This window comes from Serinus canaria, chromosome 1A (assembly GCF_022539315.1).
Source record: "Serinus canaria isolate serCan28SL12 chromosome 1A, serCan2020, whole genome shotgun sequence".
In the NCBI taxonomy this organism is placed as follows: Eukaryota; Metazoa; Chordata; class Aves; order Passeriformes; family Fringillidae; genus Serinus; species Serinus canaria.
This window is the reverse complement of record NC_066314.1, coordinates 70,771,835-70,789,230: the sequence shown is the minus strand read 5'-3', so window position 1 is coordinate 70,789,230 and position 17,396 is coordinate 70,771,835. Positions and strand designations below refer to the sequence as shown.

Here is a 17,396-nt window from a genome sequence, read left to right as displayed (position 1 = left end):
GCAATGAATAAAAAATATTTTTATAACTTTTATAACCCCCCCATCCAAGCAACACAACAACCCTAATTTTATATACTGCCACCATTCACTTACAGCCATTCCATTCATCTGTGTATAAGTTATCCTAGCACTCTCAAATAGTCTCAAGTTTTTCAGAATTCAAAGATTAGCTTAAAGTGCTATACAATTATATTAATATAACACAGTAGAAAATAATAGAATACAACAGAATACAAAATAACATAATACAACAGAATACAAAATAATAGAATACAATAGAATACAAAATAATAGAAGACAATAGAATACAAAATAATAGAATCGAATATATTAATATAATAATATGAATTAATCATACCAGAAGCCCACAAAGCCTTCTGGGGGAAGGAGTGGCAACACCAGCAGTAACAGCAGTGGAGAAACCACTGTCAGCTGCACTAGTGAGAACTGTCCAGTGCCAGCTGGCATTGCCAGAGCTGAGTGCTGGCTCTCTGAATGCCTGTGTGACAGCTAAAATTATCTGCCTGCTAAAAATAGCTCACACAACAGCCCAGGAAATAACCAACAACATCAGAGATTTTCCTGGCCCTCCTCTCTGAGAGTTGGCATCCCACACTCCAAGTCATCACCATCAGCACTTGAAGGTGCAGGTCAGGAGTCTGGTACTGGCCAAAGTTCTGCAGGTGCTGAAAGGGTTCCTTGGATTTCTGTCTGCCCTGCTGCTTCAGAAAGACTTGTAACAGGGTTAACTGAGATCCTGATATTTTTGCTGATGTGATCATTCAAAAGATTGTGCTGCCTGGGTTTCTGATTGATTCATAAAAGCCTAGCAGGACATTCAAGCTGGAAACAGCACCTGATAGTGGAAAGGCCACAAGGGCTGGCAATCCTGAAACAAAGCTCAGAGCAAAAGAATTTCCAAAAGCACAACCAGGGCTAAACACCCCAATTTTAATATCAGTACCTTACAGGCACTGAGTGGAGATTCTTTAATCTGAAAATCTGCAACTAGTTTAAAAGCATTCAATTAATGGAGTCCTAGAACCTATGTGAAATGTGAAATGCTCATGTATGGTAACTACTCAGAGACAGGGACACTGCAGGAACTCAGTTTACCTAGTTTGGAACCTGCATTCTTCAGCTTCCTTGTCCTATGCTCTAGCCTTGTACATTTCTATCTGGCTTCTGCTGAAAAAAGAGAAACCTGAAGGATTTAATAAAATAAACTCTGTTTCTAATGCCTTTCATCAACACCACAGAACTGACTCACCCATGAAACTCAGAGAGGACACATTAATACCTATTTGCTAAGGAGCCCCTTAGAAGGTCAGTTTCAAGAATAATTGACAGAGCAACTAGTCCTTAGCTCTGCTGGAACTGTCTCTTTGAGACATCTTAATTTACAGGGTAAAATCTTCCAAAAATTTCTCTGTTCAGAAATGACTTGAAATTACAAAATGTACACAGCAAGTTGTGATCCATCACGTTCTCTCTGAATTATGAGGATTTCAATACTACCATGTCAGGCACAACTATCCTTCCAGCACAACCCCAACTAACAAGCACTGCTCCATTCCCACTGGGAGGAAACTCCGTTTATTCTCCGTGCTCTGAGCCGGTGTGCCCACTGAGTGGCACTGTGGTCAACCTAAAATTCCTGCTGGGGACTCCCAAGGAAAACCACAAAAATCAACCTGCCCCCAGATTCATCCTGTCACCTACTGACTGCTGAGTATTTCCCTGTATGGATGGAGGACTTTGCCTCGTCCCTAAATAAACAGAATTAAATATTGCACACCTCAGTTCCGATGAGGGTAGGACGGATGTAGAGGCTGGCAGAGGTTGAGTAGGGCACCCACTCCTGCTCCAGCTCCACAAGCTTACAGATGCACTCCAACAGCTCCTTCTGGTCAAAAGTCTGGCAAGGAACAGAAAGGGAAAAAAGCAAATGGAGAAATAAAGCTGGAACACTTTATGGTCCTCACAGATCCACATGCCCCAGGGAACACCTCCTCAGGATATGCAGCACTGACATGCTGCACAGGTTCACATCTTCCTTGGGTTCATCCCTTACAGAATTTAATATCCCATGGTTTTGGCTACTGTGCCTTTTTGTGCACTATCCCAAGTGACCTCCTCTGCTCCACAGTGTCCTCCTGAGATGGTAAAAAGGAGCCACTGACCCTTCTTGCCTCCAAAGCATGTGGAGAACTCCCTGTGCAGCCAACTCAGCTGGGCATACAGCACCACCTCTTCTACAGGAGAGTGCTCTGGCTTACAGCTCCAAGGGGCCAGCAAGTCTCAGTTCCCAAGCTCTTACAGCAATTAAGCTAACAAGCCTGGGAGGAAGTTCACTGGCCAAGACACAATTGCTAAAAGCAGTGTTAAGTTACTGGCATGGCCAGAACCAAAGGCACTCAAGAGGCTGAACAGCTTAACTGAAGAGCAGAAAAGAAAAGGGAAAACATCAGCACCAGAGCAAATCAGAGAGCTGTCTGCATGCAAATACTGCAGAACAGCACCCATCCCTTGGCACTGTCATATTTTGGAAAACCCCTTAGCCCAGGATTTTGCTCCTGGGAAGCTGAGAACCCTCAAAGGAAAAAAGAAAATAATTATCTGACTTGATTCTCCTGTCTTTTGCAGCTTTGGAATGTGTTTGGAGAGTGTTTCATTGGTTTCATGTGAATTATTTTAACTCAATGGCCAATCGGGGCCAAGCTGTGTCAAGGCTCTGGAAAGAGTCACAAGTTTTCATTATCATCTTTTGAGCCTTCTAAGTATCCTTTCTGTATTCTTTAGTATAGTTTAGTATAGCATTCTTATATATAATATAGTATCATAAAAGAATAAATGAGTCAGAAAGAACAGAACAAAAAAAAGAATAAATGATGGAGTCAGATCCATCATTCCTCCCTGCCATGGGGGACCCTGCAAATACAATAATCCCTCAGAAGCACTCTGAGGCAGCAGGGAGGCAACAATGAAAGCAAAACACTCCCTGTTCTGATTTTAAAATAAGCACTTAAAGGGTTTCCTTCAATGAGTAAGATCCGTTAACAAAGTTTTACTGCGCTATCCAAGACTTAAGAGTGTTTGATGAACGTTACTGCTGAAAAGCTGCAGAGATGGGCACTCTGACAGTGCAAAGCTGCTCTGGGGAGGCTGTCTGAAGGGCAGGAGCTGCCCTGGGTACCTACTGGCAGGGTTGTCCTCAGTGCTGACCGTGCCATCCTGTCCATGTTGAGGGCCGGCCGGAACAGGCGGATTTTGCCGTCCACTCCTCGGTACGCCTTCATCCCTTCGAACAGCTGCGACCAGGAGGGGACAAACACACAGTGACCTGAGCACCCACACCAACTGAGCAAAGAAAAGCTTCACCCTCCTGCTCACAGCACTCAAACAAACACACAGTGACTGAGACAGCTCACCCCTGAGCACCCACACCAACTGAGGAAAGAAAAGCTTCACCCTCCTGCTCACAGCACTCAAACACAAAAATGCTAGCTAGGGAGTTCTGGCAATGCACTCCAGTGAGACAGATTTACCTGCACTACAGGCACACAGTATGGTATCTTTGTAATATCAACTTCAGCACTCCTCATTGTAACCTCATTTTAATTTTTTTCATAATTTGGTTACAGCAATTAAAATTTGTAGCATGTGTTTGACTTAACGATTCCCTCATCCTGATACCTGAGTCAAAGCAGCATTTTTGCTTCCATAAGAGATCTATAGAATTTTATTTTATATATATATATATGTTAATTATTTTTAGAGCTCTGGCCAAAACACATCTTTGTTAGGAAGTATAGAATAAGGTAATTGAGAGAATTCTTGTAAAGTTCTTGCTGCAGTTGTAGCAGGAGTTGGTCACTTATTTCCCTCCTATGCTGTGGAAGGGGATTTAGCCTGCATGAGAGATGCAGCCTCACTCTAAAGATAAAATACATGGAAATATTTTCTCTAGGCACTTTACAGGAAATTTAAACATAGTTATCCCATCAAACTGCAGGATCCAGACAACTGGTGTTGACAATCAGAAACCCTTATCCTATCAATGCCCTCCCAGCATCTCCTAACCACATCACAAAACACACCCACCAAACATCCAGTTATTTCCAGTTACAGACTGGTAATTTCTGGTTATACTTATAGACAGAAAACACGTCTATTATATAAGCCCACGTTAATATCTATGTATACACAACTCTTATTTGGATTAAGTATTAAAGGCTCACTTAGGCATACAGACAACAGGTCAGATTCTTAAAATTCTATCTTCCAAAGCATTTCTTTGTTCATTAAATTTCAGTGCAAGTTCTATGAATTTAACTGCATCACTCCTGTCAGTCTGCTCAGGCTGCTCCTCCTCTGACTGTTCCACAAAAAGTGGCTGGAGCTGCATCCCATGTGGTTAGAAATCTAGATATGCAGCTTTTTTATTTGGAAAAAACAATCCTGTATTTGTGCCCAAGTTATTTTAACAGAGTATTTCAGGCTTCACTGTTATCAAATTCTGTATTTTTCCATGAGGATCACTGAAATGCAACCTCTGGAAAACTTGTGTGCAGCTCCATGGCAGAGCTAGGTCCTTCCACATGACAAATTTTAATTGGGTTGGAACTGGGCTGCAGGATCCCAGCAATTTTCCTCAGGCTGTGTGCCAATTATGTAGCAGAACCAGAACTAGAACCCAGAACTTTTTGCCTTCAAAACCTGTCTCAGTCCTATGGCAATGCCAATCTTATCAAAAGCTTGGCACAATTTTGAAAAAGAAGTTGTTCCTAGGGTAGACATTGTAGCCACAATTTAAAAAAAAGTCTTTAATAGAAGATAGCATAGCTGGTCATCTAGCTGATACTTTGATATGATTTTTACTGGGGCAGTCACTAACTGATGGCACATGGTTGGAATGTTGCTTTCTTATCCCAAAACACATTTTTGCCCCCCCACCCTTCTCCCAAACACATTCACAGAACTTTTAATGAGAGGGAAAAGGGAGGGATGTCACTACTAAGTGTTGATCAATGGTTTGACAGAAGTAAGAATCACATCATTACTGAAACACAAAAGCCTTCTCAAGATGTTAAATCTTTTTCTCCAAGAAGAAATACTTTTCATCTTCCAGAGCTCAGTAAAACCTTCCACTTATTAAAAAAGGGAGACAGTGATGTGTTCCAGAAATGTTCAGCTTCAATGAAAGCAACTGCTGTGGTTGCTTGATGGTTGGTTGCTACAGTGGTGTGAGAACAGCATTATCTGACATCTGTACATCACAGGAGCTGGATCTGGAGTTCAGCAGATCCAGGTTAGCACACTGCATCATGAAGGGCAAGGAGAAAGGGAGGGAATGCCAAACTCATCACTTTCATTATACCCACTGTGTATTCATTGAGCCACAGCAATGACACCAGATTCTCCTCTCTCTGTCCTCTTGGCTAGAGGAAACGTGATGCAATAAGGGTAAAAGAATAAAAAAAAAATGGAAAAAAAAAATAAGAGCATATTCATATTAGCAATGATTTCAGACCAGTCCAGAGGCCAAGCATTAAAGCAATGTGCTACTAAGAGTGAAATACAGATTTGGGACTCCAGCGTGGTTTCTGACTTCATGGGCAGATCAAGAGCTGCAGCCTCAGTCCCAGGGGCCTGATGGAATTTACACAGCACCTCTGGAGGCTTGGTGACCAGGTGAGGGAAAAAATCAGTCAAAATAAAAATGGTGAAGGCAGGAGCTCAAGGAAAAAAAAAAGCAAAGAAAGCTTCCCTTGTAGCCATGGTTAACATACAAAAAACAATTGAAAGGAAAAATACAAGAAATAATAAAAGCAGCACAAGCAACTCCACAGACTGCAGTGGAGACACCCCCACCTACCCAGAAGTGGGAGAAGTGGGCTTCCATTTCAGGTTCTGTGCCCTGCTGGGGCTCCCACACAGGTGTGAGCACAGCCCAAGCTGCTCTGCAGGCACCAAAGGCAGCTGTGGGCAGCAGTCAGCCAAGCACAGAAACTTTAACCACGCTGGTTTCCAGCCTAACATTCCACTTCCCCAGGCTCCCTGCTGTCTGCTCTCCTCAAACACACTGGTGTATGCTGAGTGCATCAGATCCAGCTCTGAGCTCCAGGGACTGGTTCAGAGTTTCAAACAAGCACCTGCCCTGCAATCCAAGCTACCAGCCTTTAAACCAGCTGCAAGTGACTTTTCCAGAGTGCATGTTCAGCCCCCAGATTAAAGCTGCCCTGAGAAGCCCATGGTCTGACACACATCAGAGACAGTAACTGGACCAACCCACTGTCAGTGAACAAGAATCGTTTTTCAAATAAATTTATCTCCACTCAAGAAAGAGCTCACCTTCCCTGGGCTAGGACTTTAGGTGTGCTGGCAACCCCAGGCACAGCTGCTTCTGTGTCACACATAACCCTGCTGTAAATACTGCCATTACTCTGGAAGAACAGCAGCTAACAGAACAAGATGTAACTCAACACTAATGAACTTAAAGCAGTAATGCTCCTTGTATTACAAAGCTGTGGCTTCCAGAGCTAATAAAACAAAAAACATTTGGTTTCCAAATCAATGTACTACTCACTTCTACAGCATAATGCAGGGCTGAGGCAGCTGGATGTATTGAGAGGTTCTCCAGAGGCCTAATGCAGGGTTTCTCCCATCCTGAAGCCAAGGACCATTCAATTGTCAGCATATTGTCAGTGAACACAGTTCCAAACACCAGACCAGTGGGGTCTGGCTTCTCCTTGAACGTTGTAGCTGGGGTGATAATCAAGTCGGAAGCCTGAAGGAACACAGAGACAAAAATGAAGTGTATCAAAATAATGAAATCAGACTGATTTAAAATTACTCTGCATCAGTGAACAAGGACAAGCCTTAATATCTTCTCAGTAGGGATATTTAATGACATGATGGTTAAAGGCAGCTAACTTCTAAGTAGCTGGCAAAATATTCATGAAGTGCACACAAACATAACCACAGTGCTGTTATACAAGAAACAGCAAATTTGGAGATTCTGTTTAAGATTTAAGTTAAGGAAGCAGTACAAGGTACAGAAAATGAGCAGATGAAATCTCTTGGACACTTAGGTTAACACACCTGTACAAGCTCCAGAAACAACTGCTGAACCTCAGAACAGAAGCTGATCACCAGAAACTAATCACCATCACAACTGGGCAGATGTCACACTGATTTTCCTTTAATACATAAAAGCAATGTGAGAGATCAGAGCCAGCAAGTCACTGATGCCACAAACACTTGCTCATTCAAACACTCATTATCCTAGAAAGATCCCATCAGCAAAGGCTAAATAATGCTGCCCTGTACCAGGGACAGACATGTGCCACGGGGTTTTGGACTGGTTCTGCCTGGGACAGAGGTCATTTTCTCTATGATAGCTCCTGTGCTGTGAACCATCCTGAAGAACAGCAGGGAAATTAGGAATGCAGATCTCTGGCACGACACTCCCCTTTTATTCACAGGTAGGGGCTGAACAATGAGAGAGGGCTGCAAAGCTGGCAGAGCCTTGAGTCACCCCCTCCTTTCTCTTCCTGTGCTTCCTTCTGGGCATTTCAACTGCTGCTCAGAGGCCAAGGAGAGTTCAAAGAACCATACTCAAAGCTCCATTTTCCTTTCTAACATAACTCAGAAAGCACTGTCCCTTGCTGCAGGCCCACAGGTGAAATCCTGCTCCTCTGTGCTGGCTCATATGGAATAGACTGGAACAGAGGCAGTCCAGAATACTGATCAAGTCATTTGCAAAATTATTATTTGATCTAAAAAGGTGCTTCTGCAAGAGATCTCAGTGCCTTGGACACTTCTCACCCCCTGCATGCATTTTGAAAAAGATACAAAATCAGTCCCAAGGTTTTGAAGAAGTGTACCCCCATCTCTGTAAATAACCTAATTTTCAAGATATCTTTCAAGAACAAAGACCTGTTTCTTATTGATTAATTGTTTTTGTGCAGGTTTAGTTGGGGTTTTTTTTTGCTTAATGGCTTAGATGTCAAATTAACTTAGAGCAGGAGCACATGAACAGCTAAAAGCTTCTTTCAACTATCCCCAATTATGAGGTTTGTCTAGATATTACAGTGCATTAGTTTGGTTGAATTAAAACATAATCTGATGAACCAACAATTACTCTTCTTAACTCTTCCCTTTATTCTTCTGACAGTGAATGCTCCAATGGGAGAAGCACCACCTAATGATGTCCTGAAACTAATTTCACCTGGCAACCCCTTAGCACTCTTATCAAGCTTTAGGAAAAAAGGCATCACAGAGGACATGGATCAGAATAAAAACCACAGAGGAGTGTTTGCAATTATCCACAGTGCAGGACTCAGCTCAAGAAAACAATTACAGGGGAGCAGGGATGTCAGTGGGGCTGAAGTGAGTGTGCAGAACACAGCTGTATCTCTGGGCTTATCCCTGCAAAGAATCACAGAGAACTCCCTCTTCCCGTGGTATCAGCTGCTTTCCCTGGACTCCAGGCTCCTCAGGTCACTTTCATTAGGGAAATTATGGTTAGAATAAACTGTCCTGGGGACCATAATTATCATTTGAAGCTTCTTTTCCTAGAACTGCCATCAGTGTGCTGATTTCTGCTTTTATGATTCTCTTTGCTGCCTCCTCAGTGGTGGTAACACAACTACTTCAAAGGCATCACTTCAAAACAGTTTAAATTTGCTGGGGTTAACAACAGTTTTTATCTCAGAATGGGAAAGGATTTTAACCTGGCTGTTCTCATAAATCCACGAGCAGTGCAGAGGGAGCAGCCAGCTGAACAAGTGAAGAAACACACCAACACATCCAACTGCATTTCAGCTTGAGTCCCTTGAAGGCAGAAAGCCCAGAGAGGCAGGAACTCTGACTCTTACCCAGAAAAGCAGACAGTTCCCAGAGCACAGAGCTTCCTGGAACTGCACAATCTGACCAGGAATCCCATTTGCTCTCACCTCCCTCAGAATTTGGGCAAACCAGCTCTCCTTCAGACACTGTGCCAACACCTGAGTCAGAGTCAGGTACAGCACCTGACCCGTGACAATTCCTTCAAACAGCAGGAACAGCCTGGCTGAGACCTCAGGGACAGGCTGAACTGCACTGACCAGCAGGGCAACAATCATTCAACAGGCAAAAAGGCAATTTTCTCATTCTCATAATCCTGTTAAACTCTCTGGAGATCCACTTTTTTGGCCATTACTTTCTTAATATCCTTTCTTAGGACTATTCCTTTACCCATTATGGCTTTTTCTCCATTTTTTTACCAAGCAGTGCAAATGAACAGTGAACAACAGAACCCAAATCTTTCAGAATCTAAATGCTTCTATGTCAAGACAGCATCAAGTGCTGCAATGCATTTGGTCTTCTTTTTCCAGGAGAACACACTGGGAGGAGGTTTTGGAGGATCAACCTCGCAGTACTCTCTCCCACAGTGTGGTCTGCATGAAGTATCAGCTCAGCCTCTTCTGGGTCCCTGAGAATTAGGACACCCTACACAACACACCTCACCTGGCTCACAAGCCCTTTGGGCAAGCAGCACCAGGAGGGAAAACAAACAATCAGAAGAAATCAAACTCCTCAAAAGGGGAGCAGAGCAAGGCCAGGTGACAAATGCCAGGGTCTGAGTGAGTACCAATGCCTATTCTGTTACCATCACTCTTTAAATGATTATCACAGTGCTACCCCTGCTATCCCCTGAGACCTTCACAAACAGCAATTTACCTCCTTGCTTTGCCAACATTCCCCAAGCCCTAAAGCAGCATGTTAAGGATGCATTAGGGATTGGCACGAGCACCCATCCAGATCTCCACTGTTTGTACTGCCAACACAAAGGGGAATTCTCAGCCAGGCTTGTGTTGTGTTTGCTTTGTTTATCCAACATGCTCTCAAGCACCTCCTGATGCTGGTGCCTAATCAAACCACTAACCTGGAAGGAAAACTGGTAAATGCTGAACAAAAAGGATAAGGGAGATTATTAAAAATGAAGTGGATGTGGCACATGGTCTAACAGGGTGCAGCTACTTGGCACCTGTTTTCTAAAGTAAAATCAGACAGTCCCAAGCCTGCAAAATCTCCATGTCACAGCAGAAAGGGACAAAGGGATGCTGTCCCTCCAACATCCCAGGACACTCTGGTAAGGAATGGGAAATATCAGATTGCCCTGCCTAGGGTAGGCACAAGGGAGTGGTAGGGAAACACCAACATACTCTTGATTTTCAGGGCTTAAATGGCAACACTAAACTCACCCAGTGCTGCTGGCCCCAGGAGACACCTTCTGAGACCCCCCTCAGCTGCCAAGTGCCTGTTCATTCCAGGGCAGCTTCTTCCAGGGCAAAGTAAGGAAGACCTATTGTGACCTACTGAAACTAGGATTCATCACTGGATCAAAACAGATCTCAATTATGAGCTGGGCCAATTAAAGGTGACGTGCTGGTCCATGTCTAATCAAAGCTGTGACAAGCCATCCTGGTGCCTGGCTGAGCTGTCACTCCAAGGCTTGTTCCACCCCACCTTAGCAATGGCTTTAAGTGGATTTGGAGCTGACAGCAGCCCCTGTCCAGAGCTGCCACTCTCCTTGCTGCATTCCTACCTCTCTAAGCCCAACAGCCCTCTCAGGTAGGTGCAGATGGCAAGGGCACATTCTGTCCTACACCTTCTAGCAAGTCTTGTCAATGCCTTCCCAAATGATTCCTGCAGTTATTTGCACTGCACTGAAAATCCCAGACCATAAGCTGTGACAGGTCTAACTCATTTGACACACCCCAAAGCACTGTGCTAGGCCAGGTATTTCTATCACTTAATTGAATAAAACCAGACCTGGCAGCCCCAGCTGTAAAATAACACAGGTCACTAAAAACAGCAGCAAGTTTCAGCAGAGATCCTCAAAACATTAACCTGCACCCAAGTGAGACTGACTGCAATCTCCTCTGATGAAATAAGTGACCTCCCTGACCTTCACTCTGTGATTAATTCAAGATCACAGGCAACTGCAATAATTTTTTATCTTATGTTGAATTTTTAAGCATATCCTAGGAAAGATCAGGGCATTGTCATGCAACAACAAACACAGAAGCACAGGCAAAACCAAGGAACTTGTTCTGCCCTTGCACTTGAGAACAGCAGTGGAACAAATCCTGAGAGAGGAGGTGACAAAGCATAAGGAATTTCTGTGATGGGGAAAGGCAGCAAAGCATAGCTGAGAGTTGGAGAGAATGAATAAAGTAAGATTTATGTAAACTATCCTATAATCCCTTTACCATCAATACTATTTTAAGTTTACAACAGAGCCTGAGGCTTGAGAATGGAAAGTGTGCCAAGATATTACAATAAGATTTAAGGAGGAAAAAAAGCCCTATTTTTACTACTACTACTATCACCAAAGGAAAAAAAATCCAAAACAAAAACCTGTCTTCTGCAATCCCAGGGTAAATATCAAAAATAACAAATCTTTCAACATAAAGCTTCCTTGAAGCTTCATCTGAGATATGTTAGCACACGTAATTGGACTGGGTGCTGGAATCATTGCATCATGTTGGCTGTACATTGGGTAACAAACCACAGAACAAATGACAAAGCAAAAGAGAGTCAAGGCTCTGGATCAGCTGTGAGACAGACATGGAAACATGGCTGGAAGGACTGTGTCCAGTCCATCTCCCCCAAACTATTCATAACTGATACTTCTCAGGTATTTGTCTGACCAAAGAATGACATCCTGCTGCACTCTGCAAGAAAAGGGAGGGCAGCATCAGCCACTGCTGGCTCCTTTAACCTTTCCCCAGGTCTGACAGAGGCTCCAGCTCTGCTGCAGCAATGTCTGATCTGCAGCAGGAGGCAGGGAAGGAAACCTGTTCTGACAAGAGAACAGAGGAGTGGTTGGATTGACATCAACTTCTTGCCTAAGGGAATGTGAAGGGCACCCAGGGCAGCAGCACAGCTGAAAATATATTCTAAAGCCCTCAAAACACAACAGTAGGGAAATGAAGATGGTGGAAAGCTACAGCCAGTCTAGATGATAAAGAAAGCATAAATTTATTTTGCCCTAAAAACATTCTTTTCAATGGCACTAGATAAATTTTAAGAGTTTTTCCATGTTGCTGAAATGCTGCCTGAATAACTTCCCACTGATTTGATCCAGAGACAATTTCAGTTAATCAAGACCCTTTCTTCCAGCCTTGTAGGAATCTGGATTGTAAGGCTGGAAAAACTACTTGAATCTTTACAGCCTCATCCCTTTCTTCTGCTTCAGGAAAATTACATGGATTTGTCATTGCCAGGTTTGGGGCTTTTTTCCTCCATTACTCATTAGTTTGCTCTCCACTGGCATATTTCAAAAGATGTGTTTTTAAGGTTAAGAAAGATGCTGGAATGGGGTTCCTACAGATCCTAAGGAAACCTTCCACCTGATATTAAAGAAATCTAATGATTTCTTTATATCAGGTGGATTTTCAAGAAACAAATCTATTTTAGTGGGGTTTATTTGTATTTTCAGATCTACAAAAAACAGTTCGTATCTCTCCTATCATAAAATTCTCTAAAACATTTCAAATATGGTTCTCTCTGTGTAATTCAGACCACAAAGACATTGATGAGTCTATTAAACACTGGAATAAATCTGGACACACTGGCTGTATTTTGGTGTCATGAATCACTTGTTTGGAAACTGCTCCTCCCATCAACTGAGTGGGGTGAGCAGGGAGTGTGAGCAGGCTTAAAGCAGTCATTGACTGGTGGGAAAAACACACTGGGTGAAAAACACACTGCCGTAAGCTCTGTTACCTTTGGGCACATCAGCTCTAAAAACCCTCTTGGGCCATGCAACTGCACTTCAGTCTGCAGGGCAGACACACCTGGGATTCAGGTTAGGAAGAAGCAATTCCATTGAGGGAAACACTGTGATTCTGTACCAGCAGAAAATGCTATGTTTGTACACAAACATTAAAACAAAAACCAGAACTAGGACCATTCTTCACTAATGGCAGCCAGAGCTAGTTGCCTAATTCATGTGGCTCAGCATTAACACAAACTGCTTCTCTCCAAGATCTGACAGCTTGGGGAATGCAATTGCTGATGCTGGGCTGCTCCTTGCCTCACAACCCCTGCATTTCTGCAGAGCAGCACAAACACAGTGCTCCATTTTTAGAAAGACTTTGCCTGGGAGAAGGTTTGAGTCTAACACAAGCTGAGGGCTCACACTGGCCTGTGACACACGACTGGAATAGAGAGGTCTCTGACATTTCACCAATAACACATCTTTGCACCAAGATTCAAGACACTACTGTCTCCTGGTTTGGGAAGAACCATTTGTATTTCACATGATGCAACTGGAACAAAAAATAAGAGATATTTTTGCATCTAACCTTCTCTGAAAGAAGCAGCCATGCTGAAGGAAGAAATGAACTGCAAACCTAAATTTCAGACAAACAAGTTGGAAGTATTTTGCCTAAGTAGCCTGGCCAGTCACAAACGTGTTGTGTGGGGCAGCCAAGAATAGAATCATAATCTCATATGTCCAAGTCCTGAGCAGCTGCAATTAAATCTTCTTACCCTGATTTTAATAAGCTTGCAGACATGCAGGGAAGTGGATTCATGGAATGCAGGCATTCAAAACCTTTTGGAAATACAAAATGCTTTCAAGGTACAGTCTCTATATTGTACAGAGGTTATGGGAACCATTTCAAACACTCAGTTAACCACACCTGACCCTTGCTCAGATTGCACCTCCCTTTCACACTGCCAGACAGAAGGTAAACTTAAATAGTGCCATGAAATTCAGTGTCTGATCTGCCAATGAAAATGCCACAGTTTGCCACTTCATTCCATGCAGTACTTTCTTAAAAACAGGGACTAAATACAGGATTGACATAAACCTCTTCCAGCTCTCTAAGCTATCAAATTCATGGAAAGTCTGGATATCCTTTCAAAAGCAAGCAGGAAGGCCAAGAGAATCCTATGGAAAAAACCAATCCAACCTAATTCTCTTCCTAAATTGCAGCTTCTATCCAAGTGTGCTCAGCAAAGAAAATATTTACTATCAAAACTGGGGACATGACATCACAATGACATTAAAATTTAAGAAATCCTGGAAATAGGTATGGACCCTGTGGATTTTTCAGTTTTGGAGTCAGTTTATAAGTTTTCTTTGATCACTGCCTGGTGCTAAGCCTTGCATTTTAAAAACCAACTCTTTACCTTGGGAAAAACAAATCCAGAAAATGATACAAGGTAAATGCAATCTCCAAAATTCCAGTACAATTTCTGTGCTTTTACAGACACATCTTAAGCTCCTAGTGAAAAAAAAGTGATAAAGCATCACTTTCTCGGGCTATAAATCAACTGAGCCAAACTGCCCCTGGCTGTTTTTCTAGCAGTTTCCTTTTATCCTGGCTAAAAGCTCCTGTTACTTGCCGAAGACAATTAGCTTTATTTGCAAATCCTTCAGCTCCAGATAACGGGACAATCAGTTCCTCTCCTACAGCTTAGAAAATCTATTTGCTAAAAGCCTGTTTGAAGAGCATCACCCACTTGAAGAGAAACACAGAATCACCTGCCATCGAGCTGAAACTGAAAGGAGCTGCCAGGGATCCCCAATTCTTTCCTAATAACTGCAATGAGAGCAGCAGATACGTGTCAGGCTGGTGCACCTATGAATAGTGATACTCAAGAGTTTGTGCCATGCCCAAGTGGATGCAGAATATCACAGAAAGCACTCAGCACTCTTCATCCTGCAACTGGATAAAGGTTTCCTATTGGCAGGTAAAGATGAGGGAATGAGATTTGATTGTAAATCACCTGAAATACTTCTGCAGCCTATACATAACCAGGTGATATGAAAGTCCAGTGATTTAACAGCATTATTCCTCACCAATCTTTCTAAATTCAACACAACACAAAAAACCAAGTAGTTTTGTTACCACTGACAATACCACAAAGCAAAAACAGATTCAGCTGAAATCAAAATAAAATCAGAATGACCTTTTCTAAGGCAGTGCCCAGGCCACACAAGCTAAATCTTGTTGTGACAGTAACAGAGCTGGCCTCTAGCTTGGCACCCCTGATCCAACAGGGCTACAGCTCTGCACCTGCACAGAGGTGAGGCAGAGATGAGCTGCCAAGGGGTACCTGAGGGGCTTTAGCTGCAGAGGATCAGCCACAGGAGAACAGGAATTCTCCAGGAGAGCAGCCCAGCCCTGCACTCAGCAGAGGGGCACAGAGGGCCTCTCCAGGGCTGATGAGAGCCCCACCTCCAAAGCACTGGGATATCCCTGCTGTGTCCTGTTACACACACACATCCACTGGGATGTTTCTCTTTTACTGCTTCAGGCCAGTTTATGTTAACAGCAGATTTTCTGTGCACACATTCTGGGGAGCTGCTGCTCATCACAGCGGCAGGATCTCCTTAAATTTCTACAATAAATGTTTCCCCATACAATTCAATGTAAAGGAAATGCTCTATCTCATCAAGCAAAAAGTAAGACAGAGTCCAATACAGAATTTCAATGGCAATGCAGGGCATTCTTCTAATATCCCTCCCCAACACTCACAACCCCTGAAGAATCAACAGCTGCAAGATGAGAAAAAAATCACTGAGTGCACTTGAGCTTTGGCAGGTCAATCATTTACTGATGTCAGGAGAAAATGACAAATTGAGGACAAGCTGGGGAGGAAATAATATACATTTGAAAATACATAAATCATGTAAATTGCTTTATATTTATTAGCCTTGTGGGTAATATGGTAACTATGACTGTATATTTCCTCATTCCTTGAGTGTTCCCCTGATCCATATGCTCTGAGCCTGTCAGTAACTTCACCTACTGCTCCTATGAAAAGAAAACAGAGGAAAACTGCTCAGTACTCCCTGAACTCTTCCAGAAGTGGAACTTTAACCCTGTCACACTCACGTGCTAATGCAATAAAGTCAATTAGTTTAGACTTTAAGATGATATTTCAAAAATTAGACTATTCAGTAATTTATACACTTTGATCTTTGCAATTGGATGGGAAACAAGAAAATTTGGTGAAAAAAAAATTTCGTCTTCCATTAAAAAAAAACCCAGGATCAGAGAACTGTTTGCTGTTTATCACTGCCAGCAAACTTTTCACATACCATATAGTTTCCTAAATTAAAGCTTAAAACCATCTATTTTCTCAAAATGGATTGTTCTCTCTCCCAATTCCCAGAATAAGGAATCCTATCCCACTGTACTTACCACAAATCATAGAGTCACTTAGGATAAAAATGATTATGGCTCACAGTAATGTAAAATTGAGAGACTTCCACTGGCAGTCTCTCAATTTGAGCCACAAATGGAAATTTGAACCTGCACTGGAAAAAGAATTTCAGTTTCTTCTCGTGTAAAATACACTGCAGCTTTAGAGTCTGTGGAAAAACTGTCAGAGAATTTTTGGTTGGGGTTTTTTTGTGGAGGGTTTATATACATAGAGTGGAAATCATCTTTATATTCAGATTTGTACAATACTTAGCACAGCATCACCTAATTCACAGCTTAAAAACGTTACAGCAATGCAAGAAACAAATAACAAGCCATACATCACTATGGAAAATTCAGTATATCCAGCACCTCACCTGGCTTGGCAGATTCAGTTTAGATGTAATGTAATATAGTATAGAACAATACAGTAAAATAAAGGAATTAATTAGCTTTCTGATAAGATGGAGTCCTCTTCATCATTCCTCCCTGACATTGGGTGAAAATATCAGTGATGTAGCAGAGGCACAGGAGTTAAAGAGTTAAACATTTCTCCTTCTGCCACCACAACACTCACAATGAGCAACTCAGTCCAGGTCCACTACAGCTGCTCCATTCTGCCTCAGCGTGGCAAACCAGCCAGCATTCCCTAGAAATTCCCTAGAAAGTCTGCACCACTTTGGCACACTAAACAGGCTGTTAAAAAAATAGAACAAAAGAACTGAACTTTGCACCATTAAAATGGCAATTCTTCCAGGGCTTCAGATCACTGAAGACAAATTCCAAGACAAAAGGCTACATTAAATCATCTTTTGGGATATGAGAGAAATAAAAGGCATCACAGACACCTTTAGTTTCTTAACATCAAGTGCAAGGAATTCCAAGTCAGAACTCACACATCAAAAGAAGCCAAATCAGAGTTACCTATGGAGACAGACTGCTCATTCTCCAAACAACATTCACTCTGTCTTGGGACAGCACAATGAGCAGAATGAATGCATTAAAGGAACTACTGGATTTTTAGCCATAAAAATGAAATGCCTTAGACATAACTGTGTGCTGTTTTATGGTATTACTGGATGCAAGTGCAAGAACAATACCAGATATGTGCATTTTTTGATGCAGCTTCCCAAAATAACAGTGGCACAAAGGATGCCTGTAATCTCCATTACTGGGGTGACA

At 42.5% G+C, this 17,396-nt stretch overlaps 1 protein-coding gene across 2 annotated transcripts in view; it reads right to left on the bottom strand.

Moving 5' to 3' along the window:
• The window catches only part of BCAT1 (branched chain amino acid transaminase 1), a 48,368-nt gene that overhangs the window by 14,150 nt on the left and 16,822 nt on the right, over positions 1-17,396 (bottom strand). For both annotated transcript variants that reach the window (XM_009095178.4, XM_050969704.1), the window contains exons 3-5: positions 6,590-6,790; positions 3,201-3,311; positions 1,799-1,918 (exon numbers count right to left, since the gene is read on the bottom strand). In XM_009095178.4, the coding sequence (XP_009093426.3) occupies positions 1,799-1,918; positions 3,201-3,311; positions 6,590-6,790 (432 nt within the window). The remainder of the gene's footprint in view (positions 1-1,798; positions 1,919-3,200; positions 3,312-6,589; positions 6,791-17,396) is intronic.